This window comes from Macaca mulatta, chromosome 10 (assembly GCF_049350105.2).
Source record: "Macaca mulatta isolate MMU2019108-1 chromosome 10, T2T-MMU8v2.0, whole genome shotgun sequence".
Lineage (NCBI taxonomy): Eukaryota > Metazoa > Chordata > Mammalia > Primates > Cercopithecidae > Macaca > Macaca mulatta.
Window position 1 is genome coordinate 103476205 of NC_133415.1, and position 19174 is coordinate 103495378.

The 19174-nt window shown below is 53.8% G+C and overlaps 1 protein-coding gene and 1 pseudogene across 10 annotated transcripts in view; one reads left to right on the forward strand and one right to left on the reverse strand.

The window, feature by feature from the left end:
- Positions 1-19174, reverse strand: part of RIPOR3 (RIPOR family member 3) — a 105191-nt gene that overhangs the window by 32828 nt on the left and 53189 nt on the right. For all 10 annotated transcript variants that reach the window (XR_013400050.1, XR_013400051.1, XM_077951985.1 and 7 more), the window contains 2 exons: positions 12012-12130; positions 1537-1683 (listed from right to left, as the gene is read on the reverse strand). Coding sequence is in view for 8 of the 10 variants with exons in the window: in XM_077951985.1 (XP_077808111.1) it covers positions 1537-1683; positions 12012-12130 (266 nt within the window). In the remaining 2 variants the exon portion in view is untranslated. The remainder of the gene's footprint in view (positions 1-1536; positions 1684-12011; positions 12131-19174) is intronic.
- Positions 2239-2729, forward strand: LOC107000358 (large ribosomal subunit protein eL36 pseudogene; annotated as a pseudogene).

Consider the following 19174-nt stretch of genomic DNA (forward strand, 5'->3'; position numbering starts at 1 on the left):
CCTGCCTCCGCCTTCTTACCCAGGCCTGTTTTCCTCTGTGGCCCTTAACACCATCTGATATTCTCTGTCCTTTTCTTTTCTGCATTGTGTATTGTCTGTCTCTTCCCCACTAGGAGTCAGCTCTGCAGTGGGTAGGGATTTTGTGTGTTTAGTTTACTTTTGTCCCCTGGCCTGGCACTCTGTAAGCCTCAATAAATATTTGTGGGCTGAGCATGGTGGCTTACGTCTGTAATCCCAGCACTTTGGGAGGCCAAGGCAGGCAGATCACTTGAGTCAGGAGTTCAAGACCAGCCTGGCCAACATGGCGAAACTCCGTCTCTACTAAAAATACAAAATATTGGCTGGGCACGGTGGCTCATGCCTGTAATCCCAGCATTCTGGGAGGCTGAGACGAACGGATCACCTGAGGTCAGGAGTTTGAGACCAGCCTAGCCAACATGGTGAAATCCTATCTCTACTAAAAATACAAAAAATTAGCCAGGCGTGGTGGCAGGCGCCTGTAATCCAGCTACTCAGTAGGCTGAGGCAGGAGCTACTCTCGGCCTCTGCTTTCTCATCTGTAAAATAAGGATCCTAGGCCAGGTATGGTGGCTCACGCTTGAACCCGGGAGACAGAGGTTGCAGTGAACCAAGATCATACCATTGCACTCCATCCGGGACAATAAGAGTGAAACTCTATCTCAAAAAAAAGGAAAAAAAAAAAAATATATATATATATATATATCTCTATATATATTAGCCTGGTGTGGTGGTGTGCACCTATACTCCCAGCTAGTCGGGAGGTTGAGGCAGGAGAATTGCTTGATCCCCAGGGGCAGAGGCTGCCGTGAGCTGAGATTGCACCATTGCACTTGAGCCTGGACAACAGAGCAAGACTCCATCTCAAAAAAAAATTTGTGGAGTGACTCATTCTTCCTGTGCGGGCCTCAGCCCAGCTCATCAGTCAGTCTCTGAGCAAGTCTGTCCTTCACTCAGACACCCACTGCCCTGACCTCCTGTGTGTGTGAGCTCACAGTTCAGGCTCCCACTGCGGGGCCTTTGCCCGTGCTGTTGCCTCTGCCTACAACGCTTGTCCCCTAGAGGTGAGCATGGTGGCGCCTTTTCAGACCGTTTGTGTGTCAGACACTGTCAGCACCTCCTCGGTGACTGCCAGGATCATCCTGTCTGCTGAGGCCCTCGACACACCGTCTCTCTGTTACCCTTCTCCACTGCACTCAGCACAGGTGGAAGTTCCATGATGGACTGCATGATTCATTGCATTGCTTCTTGATTGATTGCATCAAATCTGCTCCTCTGCACTGCGTGCTCCACAAGACCAGAATCCTCCTGCCTTAGTCACTGCCAGGTTTCCAGTGCCCAAGAACTGGGCTGAGCATATGGCTGCACCGTGACATACTTGTTGACTAAACGAATGACCAGGAACTTAACCTGTCACCTCCTGTAGACAAGACCCACCCACGCTTCCCCAGGAAGAGACAGAGAGAAGGCGAGGTAGAAGAATGCACTTCTTAGAAGCAGCACACAGCCCAGCCTTACTTGAGGCCTCTTTTCAATGCTTCGAAGATCTTCTTCACCTGCTGGGGCTTGGGGTCTGCACAGACCGACCCCTTTCGCAGCGTGCCGTACAACTTGGAGGATTTTGCAGGCATTCGCGATCTCACGGAGTTCCTGTTGATGGACTTTCTGTGAGAAGGGGTGGAGAGGAAGAGAAATCAGAGCCCGGTCCTGACAGCCCTCTCCAGGGGCAGGCACTTTGGAAATAGTGACCAGAGCCACAGGGAGTCAGGAGACCCGGCTCAGTCCCACCCCCATCACCACCAAGCAGTGTGGTCTCCAGAAAGTTATGGAGCCTCTCTGAGCCTCTGCTTTCTCGTCTGTATAATAAGGATCTGGGGCTGGGCACGGTGGCTCATGCTTGTAATCCCAGCACTTTGGGAAGCTGAGGCAGGTGGATCACCTGAGATCAGGGGTTCAAGACCAATCTGGCCAACGTGGCGAAACCCTGTCTCTACTAAAAATATAAAAATTAGCCAGGTGTGGTGGTACATGCCTGTAATCCCACTTACTCCAGAGGCTGAGGCACAAGAATCACTTGAACCTGGGAGGCGGGAGGTTTCAGTGAGCCGAGATTGCACCACTGCACTCCAACCTGGGTGACAGAGTGAGACTCCATCTTAAAAAATAAATAAATAAAAATAAAAATAAAAATAAGGAGCCTGGATTTGAGGATTAAGAGTAATAAAGCCCTTCTGCCATGGCTGCCACTGGAGAGCAGCAGCCTTGGCTCTGCACTACCCTATAGCCATAGGCCTCAACAAGGACCACAAGGTGACCAAGAGCGTGAGCAAGCCCAGGCACAGCCGCCACAGCAGGCATCTGACCAAATACACTGAGTTTGTGTGGGACATGATCTGAGAGCTGTGTGGCTTTGCCCCATATGAGCGGGGCGCCATGGAGTTACTGAAGGTCTCCAAGGACAAACGGACCCTCAAGTTCATCAAGGAAAGGATAGGGATACACATCTGTACCAAGAAGAAGCGGAAGGAGCTGAGCAATGTTCTGGCTGCCATGAGGAAAGCCACTGCCAGGAAAGACTGAGCCCCATCCCCTGCCCTCTCCCAGAAATAAAGAACAGCTTGACAATTAAAAAAAAAAAAAAAAGTAATAAAAGTCTGATATCAGAAATGAACTTACAGCAAGAAATACAATCAAGCAGCCCAAATGCCAATGCTCTCTGATCAGCATGCTCTGCCTGTGCAGGCAAAGCCGTGTAGGAGGCCAAGTCATAGTCCTGTGCTTTACCCACGGGGAGGCATCTGTTGGCTTTACCTGCCCAGCTTCCATCCCCTCCCTCCAGTAGTAGCACCTCAATTTTCCTCTGGGGAACCTCCCCAGCTTTGCTTTTTATACTTGTGGTTTGGGGGAAAGGTAGCCTGACCAATCAACATGCACACACACATTGCACACGCACACGTGCACACGAGCATTCTTCCACAAATCCACATCCCAGGCCTGCGCTAGTCAACATATTCTGCTCCCCTAGGCCAAGAAATATGGGGATCAAACCTGGCCAGTAGCCAGCCAGGAGTTCAGAATTCACAGAAGGGAGAAGGGTTTTTTCCCCTGGCATTGCTAACCTGGGGAACATACACCCGGGACTTCCAGCCTCCTCCATTTGCCACCACGTAGGGAAACTGGAGCCAACACAGAGAGGAACAAACAGAGTCAGGCCAAATCTCTATGACAGTAAGTTCCTGGATCCAGCTATGTCTAAAGCTGTACCTGCCCATGGGCTTTGCAGTTACATGAGCCAACTGACTCTTTTTTAGCTTAAGCCAGCTGGAGTTGGGAGTGTGGACTGGATGATCCTAAAAACTGCCTTTCAGTGGTGACGGCTGGGTCTCCCAACCTTTAGCGATGTAGCAGCATCTCAAGACTGATTACAGGAGTACGAGGCCAGGGCACCCTCATCACAGCACAGAGCTGGTTTCCCTGGCATCTAAGCCCGTTCTCAGGATCCCATAACTTATCCATGAGGCTTGAGGACCAGGCTGGTTGATGAAGCCTTTGCTCACCAACAGATGTGTTGAAGTCCGCTCTTAGCCCTCTAAAGCCATCGGCCAGGTGCCCTGGCACCAGGTATCACTTAATGACCACATTCTCACAAAAGAGACATGGCAGAAATGACTCTTAGAACTAACTTTGGCATCAGTTTTTTTTTTTTTTTTTTTTTTTTTTGAGACGGAGTGTCGCTGTCACCCAGCCTAGAGTGCAATAGGTGCAATCTTGGCTCACTGCAACCTCCACCTCCCGGGTTCAAGCGATTCTCCTGCCTCAGCCTCCCAAGTAGCTGAGATTACAGGCATGCACCACCACACCTGGATAATTTTTGTATTTTTAGTAGAGACGGGGTTTCACCATGTTGTCCAGGCTGGTCTTGAACTCCTGACCTCAAATGATCCACCTGCCTCAGCCTCCCAAAGTACTGGGATTACAGGTGTGAGCCACTGCGCCTGGCTCGGCATCAGTTCTCACAGGGGACTACTGGCCCTTCTCTTCCAACTCCTCCTCTTCCCAGGGGCAGGAATAAGGGTATGCTGGAAGCAGCTTCAACCCACCCCAAAAGCTGACTGAGCAACAAAAGAGAAGGAACAGACCCTGAACAGCCTTGTGAAGCAGACCGCCCGCCACACACATGCCCTCATCCACCCACTGGCTCCGGACTGCAGAGAGAGAGAGGAATAACCAAGCTTAAGTAAGCACCTGCATTTTGGGGGTCCTTTTATCAAAACAACTTCATCTCTACACTAACACACCACCCAAGCCTCTGTCTTTTCATCGGTAAAATGGAACCACATAATACATCAGAGGGTGGTGCTGAGAATTCTATTAGATGCCATGCCCAAAATATGGCACAAAGGAGACCTTCGACATGCGAGCTATTGTCAGAATCGTCACATCCTATCTGTATCTTTCCCCTGGCTTACAGCTTAGAAAACATTAGGTGCGGGCTGGGTACTGTGGCTCACACCTGTAATCCCAGCACTTCGGGAGGCCAAGGCGGGTGGATCAACCGAGGTCTGGAGTTTGAGACCAGCCTGGCCAACCTGATGAAACCCCGTCTCTGCTAAACAAAAAATTAGCTGGGCATGGTGGTGGACACCTGTAATCCCAGCTACTCGGGAGGCTGAGGCAGGAGAATCGCTTGGACCTGGGAGGCAGAGGTTGCAGTGAGCCGAGATCATGCCACCGCACTCCAGCCTGGGCAGCAAGAGCGAAACTCCGCCTAAAAAAAAAAAAAAGAAAAAAGAAGAAAATATTAGGTACTTCGTAAATATTAAGCTCAGCTGAATGGAGGAAAATATAGCATCCCAAGAGGATTGGAGAACAGAGATCCTGGCCCCTGCAGGCAGAGTGGGACAGCGAGTGCACCCCTGGGTGTTCCCAGCTGGGGACAGAGGGAGCAAGGGTGGAGAGGGGCGCCTGTTGTGCTCTGGGAGTGGACAGCAAGGAGCAAGGTTTGACCCAAGCAGAAGTGGGAGTCTGCAGAGGGCCTGGACCCAGGGCCTCTCTAGCTTTGGAGACCCAGGATGTGTGAGAGGAGCAGAAGGGCAGCTCCCAGAGAAAGTCCAGCTTCCAACACCTTTACGATGACAAGTAATGACTGTAGAGCAGAGAAACTAAGCTCAGGCCAGGGCTACTGGGCCGCTGAACAGCTGATACCACAAGCCCAAGGGCCCCGGGAGCTTAGTGAGAACACATGAGCTTAAGTAACTGGGGCAACTGCAGCCGCCAGGAGCTCGCTAAGGGCTTTATAGAAATATCTCGACTTCCACAACCACCCTAGGAGACAGGTATTATAATATATATATATATATTTTTTTTTTTTTCTTTTTGAGACGAAATGTCGCTCTGTCAACAGGCTGGAGTGCAGTGGCATGATCTCTGCTCACTGCAACCTCCGCCTCCCAGGTTCAAGCGATTCTCCTGCCTCAGCCTCCCCAGTAGCTGGGATTAGAGGCATCTGCTACCACGCCCAGTAATTTTTGTTTTTTTTTTTTAAGTAGAGACGAAGTTTCACCTTGTTTGCCAGGCTGGTCTCGAACTCCTGACCTCAGGTGATCTGCCTGCCTTGGCCTCCCAAAGTACTGGGATTGCAGGCATTAGCCACCGCACCCGGCCATTTGTATATATTTAATGTTAATTGATGCTTTCCAAAGCCCAGAGGGGCTGTGCTCCCTCTTCCCCATGCCCTCCCTGAGGCCCCATCACCCACCTTTTGAACCGGGCCCTCCGCAAGGTTTCCATCTCAAGGCCGGCATAGATGGTCAGGGCTGCAGCCTCGGGGAAAGGCGGGTTTCTGACAGGTTAGAGACCCCGGCAGGCAGGCAGCAGGCAGTGGGGCAGGCAGTTTGGAGGTGGGGCTGCAGGAGCCCGCTCACTCCCAGCTCCCACCTCCAGTCCCCAGCAGGTGTGCACCCTTGGCCTAGCCCTGCTTCCGTCCACCTGGGGACCTTATACCCTCACTGCTGCAGCCATACCTGAATGCACCTGCTCCCGGGAAAGCTCTGAGCCCCGTGCTCCTTGTCTGAGGTTCAACAGGCACAGTGGCCACTCTGAGGGCCCGCCCACCCGGGGAAGGTGATGTGCGTGCAGCCTCCAGATGGCCAAATCAGGCTGCATGCCTGGCCCAGGTGTCACAGAAGCCGGGGCAGGGAGAGCCTCTGGGGCCGGATGTTTCACCAGGTCTGGGAGGACTCAGTAAATATTAAACAGCCCCTGGCATGCCAGACAAGCTTCCAGACGGGCACATGCAACCCGCCAGCCCCAGCCCTCATGTGAGGTTGCTACAGCAGTCCTTCTGCCTGTTGTGGTTGGCAGAGGCCTTGGTACTCGGCTGTTGCAAGTGCAGGCTCTGGAGGCAGACAGGGCTGGGCTCAAGTCCTGCACCTGCCCCCAGCCTCCAGGCAGGGCCAATTATAAGACTGACTGCACAGGCTTCAGGTGAAGACTCCATGCAACAAGGACATGAGCCAACCATTTACCCAGGTGCCTGGCGGTGTTGGCCGCTCGGTGATGATGACAGGCATGCACTCGGCACTTGCCAAGTTCAAGCTCTGCTCTCAGCGCTTTTGTTTTTGTTTTTTAACTGAGACGAGGTCTTGCTCTGTCTTCCAGGCTGGAATGCAGTGGCGTGATCTCGGCTCACTGCAGCCTCCGCCTCCTGGGCTCAAGTGAGCCTCTCGCCTCAGCCTCCCGAGTAGCTGTGACCACAGGCATGCACCATTGCACTCAGCTAATTTTTCGTATTTTTGGTGGAGATGGGGTTTCACCATGTTGCCCAGGCTGGTCTTGAATTCCTGAGCTCAAGTGATCCGCCCGCCTTGGCCTCCCAAAATGCTGGGATTGCAGGTGTGAGCCACCGCGCCCGCCTGGCCTGCTCTTGGTGCTTTACCTGTATGGACCCATTCCTCCTGACAGACTTTGAGGTCAGGCCCCCTGGTACAGTCCAGGAGACAGAACTTGTATCACTTGCCTCTGGCTCCAGAGTCTGTGTGCTTGACAGCATCACAGGCAGGGCTGGATATGAGCCGCCTCTTTCTCCAGCCTCCGCTCCTTGTAAATTCATGGCTGTTATTTCGTTTTCACACCCACACTCCTTAGCATCCCAACAGGGGAATTCCCAAGCTGAGGAGGATGTCCCAGTGGCTCCTGGCTCAGGGAGTACCTGCCTGACCGCCTGGGGGAGGGAGACCTGGCTGAGGAGGGGCAGGAAAGGGGGAAGGGCAGCCATGCCTGTCAACTGGGGCAGAATGGGACAGTGTCAGGGCCTGGTCCTCTCCTGCTTCATCCTCTCTGTTTATCCTCTTATCTCTCTATCCTCCCACCCCCCAGGTCCCGCTCTTGGGAAATGGCCTTATTATGTCAATCATTCACATCTTAGTATAAAATTTCCCCACCAGGTTACTTCCCCAAGTGAGCCATCTGACTGTGGAATAAAAAGCCCTGTCTATAGTGAAACGGGTTTCGAGGTGCCGGGTGGGGGTCCAGGTGGGGGTGGGCACAGAGGGGCATCAGCCCACCCTCTCCACACAGAGCCCCACCCTCCTGCCAGGTTGTCTGCCTGGACAGTGTGGCTGCACTTCCGCCTGCTCGGGTTACCGGGGAACAAGGCCAGAAGGTGGGGTCTGAAACCCAATCATGCTCCAGCCCTGGCTCCAAGGGTCCAGACCCCAGGGAGCTCGATGGAGATAGGAAGTTAAAAATAGATGCACCGCTTCCCCGTTGGCGTGGGCAGCTTCTTCCTTGCCCTCACACAAGGGGGCCACAGAGGCTGAGGCCAGGTGGGGACTGCCCAGGGACCTCTGAACCAGCCCAGGCCCAGCATCCTCTGGAATCCCTGACAATCAGGTGGGGGACAGGAGGGGTCCGGGATACTTAGAGCCATCAGGGCTGTCTTTCCTATACTAGGACTTAGACACCATGGGACCCTTGCTGACAGCCAGCGAGCCCTGGTGTCAAGGCGATGGATCACCTTTGTCCTCCTTCCTCCCAAAGAGCTGATCCCAGGCATCCAGGATGGGGCCAAGAAGAGGCAGGGGCCCACCGTGGGGGCACTCTCTGGGCAGAGCTCCCCTCTAGGGCCTGAGGGGACATGTCCCATGGATGCAGGACATTCAGAGGCCCCCACAGGCCTGGCAGGAGGAGAGCTGCAGGCAGGGCCAGTTGTGAAATTTGTGGAGTCTAGTGCGAAATAAAAATGCAAGGCTCTTTATTCAAAATTTATTAAGAATTTTGGGCTGGGTGCAGTGGCTCATGCCTGTAATCCCAGCACTTTGGGAGGCCAAGGAAGGTGGATCACCGGGGATCAGGAGTTCGAGACCAGCCTGGCCAACATGGTGAAACCCTGTCTCTACTAAAAATACAAAATTAGCCGGGTGTGGTGGCATATGCCTGTGATCCCAGCTACTCGGGAGGCTGAGGCAGGAGAATCACTTGAACCCAGGAAGTGGAGATTGCAGAGGGCTGAGATTGCACCATTGCACTCCAGCCTGGGCAACAAAAGCAAAACTCTGTTTTAAAAAAAAAAAAAATTGGCCGGGTGCGGTGGCTCAAGCTTGTAATCCCAGCACTTTGGGAGGCCGAGACGGGTGGATCACGAGGTCGGGAGATCAAGACTATCCTGGCTAACACGGTGAAACCCTGTCTCTACTAAAAAATACAAAAAACTAGCCGGGCGAGGTGGCGGGCGCCTGTAGTCCCAGCTACTCAGGAGGCTGAAGCAGGAGAATGGCGTGAACCCGGGAGGCGGAGCTTGCAGTGAGCTGAGATCCGGCCACTGCACTCCAGCCTGGGTGACAGAGAGACTCCGTCTCAAAAAAAAAAAAAATTAGCCGGTGTGGTGGCCCACGCCTGTAGTCCCAGCTACTCAGGAGGCTGAGGCAGGAGAATCGCTTGAACCTGGGAGGTGGAGGTTGCAGTGAGCCTAGATTGCACCACTGCATGCCTGGGCGACAGAGCAAGACTGTCTCAAAAAAAAAAATTTATTAAGAATTTCTACTTGGGGCCGGGCACAGTGGCTGACACCTGTAATCCCAGCACTTTGAGAGGCTGAGGTGGGCGGATCACCTGAGGTCAGGAGTTCCAGACCAGACTAGCCAACATGGTGAAACCTAGTCTCTACTAAAAATACAAAAATTAGGCCAGGCGTGGTGGCTCACATCTATAATCCCAGCATTTTGGGAGGCCAAGGCAGGTGGATCACCTGAGGTCAGGAGTTCAAGACCAGCCTGACCAATACGGTAGAAGCCTGTCTCTGCGTGCACCTGTAATCCCAGCTACTCAGGAGTCTGAGACAGGAGAATTGCTTGAACCCAGGAGGCGGAGGTTGTAGTGAGCCGAGATCATGCCACTGCACTCCAGCCTGGGCAACAGAGCGGGACTCTGTCTCAAAAGAAAAAAAAAATACAAAAATTAGCCAGGCGTGGTGGTGTGTAGTCCTCCAGCTACTCAGGAGGCTGAGGCAGGAGAATCACTTGAACCTGGGAGGCAGAGGTTGCAGTGAGCCAAGATTGCGCCATTGCACTCCAGCCTGGGCGACAGAGAGAAACTATCTCAAGAAAAAAAAAAAAAAAAATTTGAGAGACTGGGGTGGGAGGATCGCTTGAATCAAGAAGGTCAAGGCTGTAGCGAATTGCACCACTGCACTACAACCTGGGCGACAGAGTGAGACCCACAAAAAAAACTTTCTAGAGCACAACGGCAGAGCCTTCAATTACCGTACAGAGCGCAGGCTGCCTGCTCTTGAAGCTGCCCTTGGCTACAGGGTCTGCAGACCCTACCCCTCCTTCCAGACCACACAGGGGTCCCTATAGTGCTTCAGTGGACCAGCCTCACTCTGGGGCACACAGCTTGGAGAGGGTCAGCTGGGCTGGATGGCCCCCTAGCCAGGTAATCTGCACAGCTGACCTTCCCAGCCTTGATTACAGACCCCTACAAGAAAGTGAGGGCCTCTGATAAAGCCCAGAACAGGGCCTGAGTAGGTGCTCCATGAATATCTGCTGCGTGAACCGGGATTCCTAAGGTGCTTTCAGCTGGGACACTCCAGTATCTTAACCCTGGGGTCCTGGCACCCATGGGAAGGGAGGCCCCAGGGAAAGGTTAGTGAGCTGGGTGGGCTGACCTCGGCAGGGTGGAGGTGAGGTCCTATCCCAGCAGCAAACGCCCCTGGGAAACAGCTTAGGGAGCACACACAGGAGGGACCTGGCCTGGTCTGGGGATCGAGGGTCCTCCCCCAGAACCTAGCAGTAAGTCAATGCCTGCAGGTGATTCAGCAGAAACTGGAGGAGTGGGGCGGGAACTGCAGGAGGAGGGCACGTGTGTGCTGAGGCCCTGAGGCTGGGAGGGGAGAGAGGCAAGCTGCTGGGGCCAGGTCCCAGGGGCCTCTAGGCCAGGAGGGCACTGGGTTTATTCTAAGCAGTATGGGAATCTGCAGGGTTTCAAGTAGGGGAAGAGCATGGTGGGATTTGGTTGTTGACTGACTCACTGACCTACTGGGTTCTGCACTCTGCTCTGGCTGGGGACCCCCACCCGTCCACCCCACTGGCTCAGACAGACAGAGGTTTGGCCCCCTCAGGATATCGGAAAACTGCCCCAGTCCCCAGTCCTGCCCACTCGTAAACGGTTCCCTGAGGGCTTGCACAGTGCCTGGCATGAGGCCCTGGAGCCAGGGGGCAGCAGGCCTGAGCTTATCAGGCTGTGGCCTCCGGGAGCAGAAACAACCTTCTGCCCAGGGACTTAGTACCTAAAGCGGGAGGTGACACAGGACGGGGCAGCAGGCAGGGCCTGGTCCAGCCAGCAACCCCGGGAACTCGGCCATAGGGTCAGTGCTGCCCCCCAGGCCCATCTGTGCCAAGCCTGCTCCCTCATCTGATAACCCCCCACGGCACCGGCCACGTTGGTTGCTGGCCCTGCCTCCCTCGTGGTTCCTTCCCGACAGCCCCAGGAACAGGGCGCACCCACAATTCCCACTGTTCAGATGAAGACAACAAGGCTGGTGAGGTGAGGTCACTTGCCCCAGGTCACAGAGCCAGAAGAGGTGGCCCCATTGCCTAGTCTTTCAGACAGGAAGAACATTCCTTCCCAACCCCGCCCTTAGGAGATGCAACCCTGCGCCAGTTTTGCTCTGTGACCTTGGGTCAGTGGCTCCACCTATCTGAGCCTCTGGTTTCTTGGTTTTTCTTTTTTGGTGTTTTTGTGGGTTTTTTTGAGATGGCATCTTGCTCTGTCACCCAGGCTGGAGTGCGGTGGTGCGATCTCGGTTCACTGCAACCTCCGCCTCCCAGGTTCAAGTGATCCTCCCACCTCAGCTTTCCAAGTAGCTGGGATTACAGGCACGTGCCACCACACCCAACTAATTTTTGCATTTTTAGTAGAAACGGGGCTTCACCATATTGGCCAGGGTGGTCTCAAACTTCTGACCTCAAGTGATCCGCCTGCCTCGGACTCCCAAAGTGCCGGGGTTACAGGCATGAGCCACCGCACCCAACCTGATTTTTTGGTTTTTCAAAAAAATGTTTGTAGAGATGGGGTTGTGCTATGTTCCCCAGGCTGGTCTCAAGTTCCTGAGCTCAAGTGATCCTCCTGTCTCCGCCTCCCAAAGTGCTGGGATTATAGGCGTGAGTCACTGTGCCTAGCCAGAGCCTCAATTTTTTTTTATCTGCCAAGTGGACCTGCTAAGCTCATGCAGATCAACTTCTGGAGCATTTGAAATGATAACCATTCAGGTCTCAAGGAAATGATAGGTTTATCCCAACACCAAGATACTCTCTTTCTCTCAATCTCTCTCTCTTTCTCTCTCTCTCTCTCTCTCTCTCAATCTCTCTCTCTCTCTGCAAGCCAGCCTGAGAGTGAGCCTTCGGGTCTCTGGCAGCAGGAGGAGGATGTCCCTGCCCTTGCCCATTAACAAGCCCCGCCCCTGCACCCCGACACAGGACACGGGCGGAACTTACGCAATCCTCCGGCTCTGTGCGCTGCTGAAGCCTGCGAAGGAGGCGCTCCGGCCCACGAGCCCCACAGCCCCTGTGTCCCCAGGGGACAGGAACCGCAACCTCACTGACATGGCGGTCACCTGCAAGGAGAGGACAGGAGAGTCAGCCTGGCACCATCATCCGGCGAGTGCTGTCCGCAGGTCAGCCACCTTCCACCACCACCTACAGACCTCACGATGGCCCCAGAGTGTTGTGGGGGCTGGTACTGTGCCCGGCTTACAGGTCAGCAAGCTGAGGTCCCATAAGGGTAGGGGACCTGATGGGGGACAGTGATGGGAACAGAATTCGAACCCAGGTGTCTGTACTCTGCACTCTGTGCTCAGGTACCCTAATGCCGGGTAATGCTGCCTCCCAGAGCAGGAGGACGGCACCTCCTGAACACAGCCCTCTCACCCCCACAGACACTCCTCTCCCTCCTCCAGCCCTCCCTGAGCACCTAACACAGGTGAACTCTGCAAGGCAGGCCAAGTCCCCCCATCCTCAAGGGCCGAACAGTCATGATACAGAGTCTGTGTTGGAGTGATGGGGGTCCCCAGAGGGCATCTGACCCAGCTGTGAAGAGGCGCCCAAGAGCTGAGGAGGAAGGCTGGGGTGGGGTGAAGGGGAAGGGTGTCCAAGGCCGAGGGAACAGCCTGAGCAAAGGCCAGGACGCATGAGGGGCCTTGGTGTCATCCAGAAGCAGCAAGAAGCTCAGGGGGCTAAAGATGAGGTCAGAGAGGCCGGCAGGGCTCGGGTCCCGAGGGGCCTTGGTAGCCCCAAGGAGGGGCTTGGCCTTACAATGGGGCAAGGGTGACTGGGAGCCATGGGAGGGCTTTGAGAAGCGGGTGGAAAAGCCCAATTCACAGGAAGCCAAGCTGCTGGCATCAAAGCTGCTTCCACCCCGATCCATTGCCCCGGCTCCAACCCGCCCTGCAATGGGGTCAACCCCGAGCCCTGGCCATCTTCTCTTCTTTCCAAACCATCTCTAGATTGGGAAAATTTCACCCTATCCCTTGGGAATGTAGGTCAGCATCTTCTAGCACGGGCAACTGGAAAGTTCTCCTTCATATCTAACCTAAATCTCAGCTGCTATGGTTTCATACTTTGCTCCTTTGCCAGGGTGGTGTCAATCCAAGGATTCCAGGGACCCCACTGCCCAGACAAAACCTATGAAAAAGCTCCAGTCCACCTAGGCCCTCATCTTCCTGCACGATGAGACCCCCATGTTCCAACATCTCTTTCCCCCAGGGGCCAAGTCCACCCTGCCACACCTCTGCTCACTTGGGGGCCTCTGCCTGGAAAAACTTCCTCTATCGAGCCACATCTGCGCAGCATCTACTAGTGCATCTCCTGGCAGATCTGTGCAGCCTCCACAGGCCTCCTCCCATATATCCCCCACCCCACAGCCCCACATGTGCTGGACACAGGAAAGCTTGGCAACAAAGAAAGTGGATCTGGGTTCAAATCCCAGCTGTGCCACTCAGGCTCTGGGCCTCAGTGATCACAACAGTAAAATGGGAATTCAGAAAGGACCTCCCATGGAGACTGCTGGAAGGACCAAGGAGAGCACGTCCTGAGAGCCCACAGTGTGCAAGAGACACGTCAGAAGGGCTGGCTCTCTCTGTGCAATTGGCTAAGACCCCAGCCCTGCAGGCGAGCCAGGTGAGCCAGATGAGCCAGGTGACTCAGGGAGAGCCAAGTGAGAAGTGAGCGGCTTCTAGCCCTGATGGAGGAAGGTAGCAAGCATTTGCTGACCACTCGCTGTGTGGCAAGCCTGGTGCCCCATGAGTGGCTACGAATCCATGAACAGCTATGAACCCATGACTAGCAGCGTTGTGTACAGATGGGGAAGTTGAGGCATCATTCATCAAATGCTCATTACTCATTACTAAGCTGGCCCTGCACTAAATGCTTTATGTAAATTATGAAATCCACACAACCCTCTTAAGAGCAGGAGCTTTTGATGACCTAATTCCATAGATGAGGAAACTGAGGCTCAGAGAAGTGATGAGACTAGCCCAGGGGCCCCAGCAGGGCACCTGAGCACTGGGTTTAGAACCCGAGGATGCCCGATGTCAGAGCTTGTCTTACCTGTGGTCAGGAGTGCCTTGCACTGGGGCCTTGCAACTGCCCCCCATAAAGAGATCCCCCACAGTCCCCTCCTGTGCTGTGCTGTGCTGAGCCAGCTTGTACCAGCTCACAAGAGTCAACTGGGCCAGGCACAGTGGCTCACACCTGTAATCCTAGCACTTTGGGAGGCCAAAGCAAGCAGATTTCCTGTGCTCAGGAGTTCAAGACCAGCCTGGGCTACATGGTGAAACTTCGTCTACTAAAATACAAAAAATTAGCTGGGGGTGGTGGCAGGTACCTGTAGTCCCAGCTACTCAGGAGACTGAGGCAGGAGAATCGCTTGAACTTGGGAGGTGGAGGTTGCAGTGAGCTGAGGTCATGCCACTGCACTCCAGCCTGGGTAACAGAACAAGACTCTAACTCAAAAAACAAAACAAACAAACAAACAAAAAACAAAAAAGAGTCCATTGTTAAATGTTCAGGAATTTTGTGAGCCTGTTGACATCATGTTGGTGGTTTGAAATCAGCCACAGTAAGAGTATTTACACCACAGAAAGTGGCAAGTTCTACAAGTTAGAGTTTCTGTCTGCTGCTTGTTAAACATTTAGGAGCTCCTCACTGCTATTGCCCCTATCAGCACCTATGCAGGGCCTGAGAAGCTGCTCAAACTGCTTGATCCCCCCAGCCAAGCCAGGCAAGAGAATAAGGACGGAGTAGGGAGCGATTCCCCAAGGTGTGTAGTTGGGACGTGCTCTGGAGTCAGCCTGAGGACTGGAGCTGAAAGGGGTCTCCCCAGCCCTTCCCTCTGGACCTCCCCATCAGAGGCCTTCTGGGCCATTCCTGGAGCTTCACCTCAGTCACTCCACTTCAAGGTCAGAAAGAAGGACAATTGCTAAGCAGTTCCTCCCCATGCAATGCTCAAAACAAGCCCCAGGTCCTTCTGCTCAGTGTGAGAGAGAGGAGGACAAAGGAGGGAAACTAAGGCTCGGAGCAGACCTGCAGAACCTGACAGCAGACTCATCACTCACAGCACTATGAGGTTCAGTGGCCCCATTTTTCTTATGAGGAAAGAAAGGCTCTGAGAGGTGAGAGGCAACTCAGGGACACACATATTTCTTTCTTTATTTCCTTTTCTTTCTTTCTTTCTTTTTTTTTTTTCAGACAGGGTCTGGCTCTGTTGCCCAGACTGGAGTGCACTGGCATGATCTCAGCTCACTGCAACCTCCACCTGCTGGGCTCAAGCCATCCTCCCACGTCAGTCTTTCAAGTAGCTGGGACTACAGGCACACCACACCCAGCTAATTTTTGTATTTATTGTAGAGACAGTTTCGCCATGTTGTCCAGGCTGTTCTTGAACTCCTGAGCTCAAGCGATCCACCCACCTCAACTCCCCAAAGTGCTGGGATTATAGCCATGAGCCACCATGCCTGACCAGGACACACATTTTTCAAACTGAAGTCTGGCTCTTCCTTCTTCCACGTGCCATCGCCACATGGATTGGCTTCCTGGCTAAACCCTCCTCATCTTTCAGCCCACGTGTCCCCTCCCCCAGGAAGCCTTCCTGGACACCTCCCCACTCCTAGCTGTGTCTGGTGTTTCCTCTGGACGCCCCTGACTTCCTCTGTTAGAGTGGACTGTGAATGGTGACTTGTCTATCTCCCCATCCTAGACAGGGAGCTCCCTGCGGGCAGGGAGCAGGTGCATGGAAGATTGATAACACATCTTTATTGAACCAGAAAACAATGAAGGAAAGGTTGACGCTGCTTCCCCTACTTCACCAGGCTGTGCAACCCGAGAGGAGGGTGCTGGAATAGTAACAGTAATAATAATAATAATCACTATGTGCTGGACTCTAAGGCAAAGATGAACAAATGTTTTCTGTAAAAAGCCAGACAGAAAGGCTGGGCGCAGTGGCTCACACCTTTAATCCCAGTACTTTGGGAGGCTGAGGTGGGTGGATCACCTGAGGTCAAGAATTCGAGATCAGCCTGGCCAACATGGTGAAACTCTACTAAAAACACAAAAACTAGCTGTGCGTGGTGGCACACGCCTGTAGTCCCAGCTACTCTGGAGGCTGAGGCAGGAGAATCGCTTGAATCCGGGAGACAGAGGTTGCAGTGAGCCAAGATAAAGCCACTGCACTCCAGCCTGGACAACAGAGCAAGACTCCATCTCAAAAACAAACAAATAAAAAGCCACATAGTACATATTTTTGGTTTTTCAGGCCATACAGTTTTTGTCACAACTACTCAGTTCTAGCATTTTAGAGCAAAACCAGCTGCAGACATTATGTAAATGAATTATGTCATGGCTGTGTTTCAGTAAAACTTTATTTACAAAAGCTGCAGCAGCTGTTGAGGATGATGGGTGGCCCTGCCTCTGACCCTTGGGTAGCTAGCACTGCTTGCTACCTGCTCTAAGGACTTAAAATTGTCATTTCATTCTCCAACACCATATGAGACAAGTACTATTATTATCCCCCATTTTGCAGATAAGGAAACCGAGGCTCATGCCAGGCATGGCGACTCATGCCTGTAATTCCAGCACTTTGAGAGGCTGAGGTGGGCGGATCACTGGAGCCCCGGAGTTCCAGACCAGCCTGGGTCTCCTAATGAGAGCTGGTCCCTACAAAAAATTAAAAATTACCCAGGTGTGGTGGCGTGCACCTGTAGTCCCAGCTACTGCGGGAGGCTGAGGTGGGAGGATCACTGGAGACTTCCCGGCAAGTCGAGGCTGCAGTGAGCTGAGACTGCACCACTGCACTCCAGCCTGGCTGACAGAGTGAGACCCTGTCTCAAAAGAAAGAAAGGAAGGAAGAAAAGAAGGAAAAGAAAAAGGAAAGGAAGAAAAGAAGGAAACCGAGGCTCAGAGAGGACAGAAATGAGTCCTCCGAGGTCACACAGGTAGGAAGTGCCAGAGCTGGAGGTGGACCTGGGCGCGTGGACTCCAAAGCCTGGCCTCAGGACTAGGCTGCGCTTGCTCCCGGAGCTCTGCTGAGGACACGCCCTGCTCCCAGGAGCCAGACCTCCTCCAGGAGGGAAGAGGCCCCAGGATGGAAATAGGATTGGGAGGGGGACCTGCCAAGCTAGAAAGGTAGCCCTGGATGGTGGCCGAGAAAAATCAAGCCCAACCTCTATTGGCTTCAGGGTGTTGCAGCCCCAGCCCCTGTGGGCCCCTTGGGGCCAGCGGACAGTGACGGTTCCCAGGCAGCTCAGCTGCGCCCCCTCCCGGCTGGGCCTAGTGGGGCTGATCCATGACGTTGACCTGGAGTCCAGCCAAGCTGTGTTTCTTGTGGTAAAAGAGACAGATCTCCCCCTCGCTGATTGGGGATGGGATGGCCAGGCTGAGACCCAGAATCTCAGGAGCCTTCAGCGGACAGTTTCTGACAGGTCCAGTTTGTCACCTGCGACTAAGGGTGACATTCCTGATATTTAAGCACTCGCACAGCAGCAAGTGGAGGCTGGGTGCTGGAGCAGGGTCTTGAAGACCCTGTCCCCTCCCACCATATGTCACCACGCCTGCTGGGGCTGGCATTAACCCTTTAGCTACCGGATTGTGGGCAGGTCTAGGAGGTCCCTGGGGAGGCATCGGGAAGAGAGGAGGGACGCTCGGGGGGCTTAGGGCAGCCCTGGGTAACCAGCACTCTGCAGGCATGAGAGACAGGGCAGAGACCCTGCTGGGCCCCAGGGCAGAGCAGGGAGGCACAGAGTCATGCAGTTCCCAAACCTTTGGTGGCAGACAGGACAGCCTCTTCCACTCCGTGTCCCTCGCTGCCTCGCTCTGGCCTGGCACTTAGAACTGATGCCGTTCAGACCTGGCTGGTGCATGCGGGGAGAGGATGCCAGATGCTCCCAGACACTGGGGACTGTCCTGGACCTCCGTCCCCAAGGTGTGGCTGGAGGAAGCAGAGCCCACTCCCGCTAAATCTGTCCTGCTCACTGCTGGCCGAAGCTGCCCTGCGTCTCCTCCCCACTGCCAGCCAGAGGGAACCTGCAATTTCACCTCATTTAGAGGTAAAACATCTAAATTTAACGTCATGGGCTTTCGGGGCTGGGTGGCTTTTATGCCTGAGTCCCTCACTTAGGGCTCTTTTTTATCCACTCAAATGCCAGCCAGGGCTTAGTTTGCTTATAGGAGTTTCCAAAATAGCTCATTTGGTTTCGCATGAAAGGAAATGGCAAAATAGCCCAGGAAGAGGAATGTGAGTTTACACAGAAGACAGACGGGCGCCCGAGGAGGCTTCTCTGGGAACCAGTTTGCCTGTACCAGAGGGGGCCCGAGAAAGTGTGGAGTCCAAGAGTCCAACTCGTTCATTTTACCGATGGCAAGACTAAGCCCAGTATGGTCACACAACTTGCCTGGACCACCCAAAGGCGACTGGAAGAGCCAGAAGGACCCAAACTCCTCCTCCCTGCCAAAGCACGGGCCTCAGCCGGAGCCCCCCTCCAGCCTTTGCCCTGGCTGTGCCTTCTGCCTGGCACACCCCTCCCTTCCCCCAGGACTTCCATATCACTCTCTCCCAGCCTGCAGGCGTCACCACCAAGGCCACCTCCTCAGAGAGGTCCTCGCTGACCCCCTTGGCTAATGTGGCCTTGCCCCTCACCCGTATCCTTCAAAGAACTCACGGTTCTGACTGTCTCATTCATCAGTTAATCAAGTATCCTTCTCAAGAATCTTAGCTCCTGGGGGCAGGGAGTTTTTCTGTCTTTTTAAAAAAAATTTTGGGGCCAGGCACACGCCTGTAATTATGGGCTCATGCCTGTAATCCCAGCACTTTGGGAGGCTGAGGCGGGTGGAACACCTGAGGTCAGGAGTTCGAGATTAGCCTGGCCAACATGGTGAAACCCTGTCTCTACTAAAAATACAAAAATTAGCCGGGTGTGGTGGCGGGCTCCTGTAATCCCGGCTACTCAGGAGGCTGAAGCAGGATAATCGCTTGAACCCAGGAGGTAGAGGTTGCAGTGAGCTGAGATCACACCATGGCACTCCAGCCTGGGCAACAAAGTAAGATTTTGTCTCAAAAAAAAAAAAAAAAAAAAGGAAAGAAAGAAAGAAAATGTAAATATATATATAGA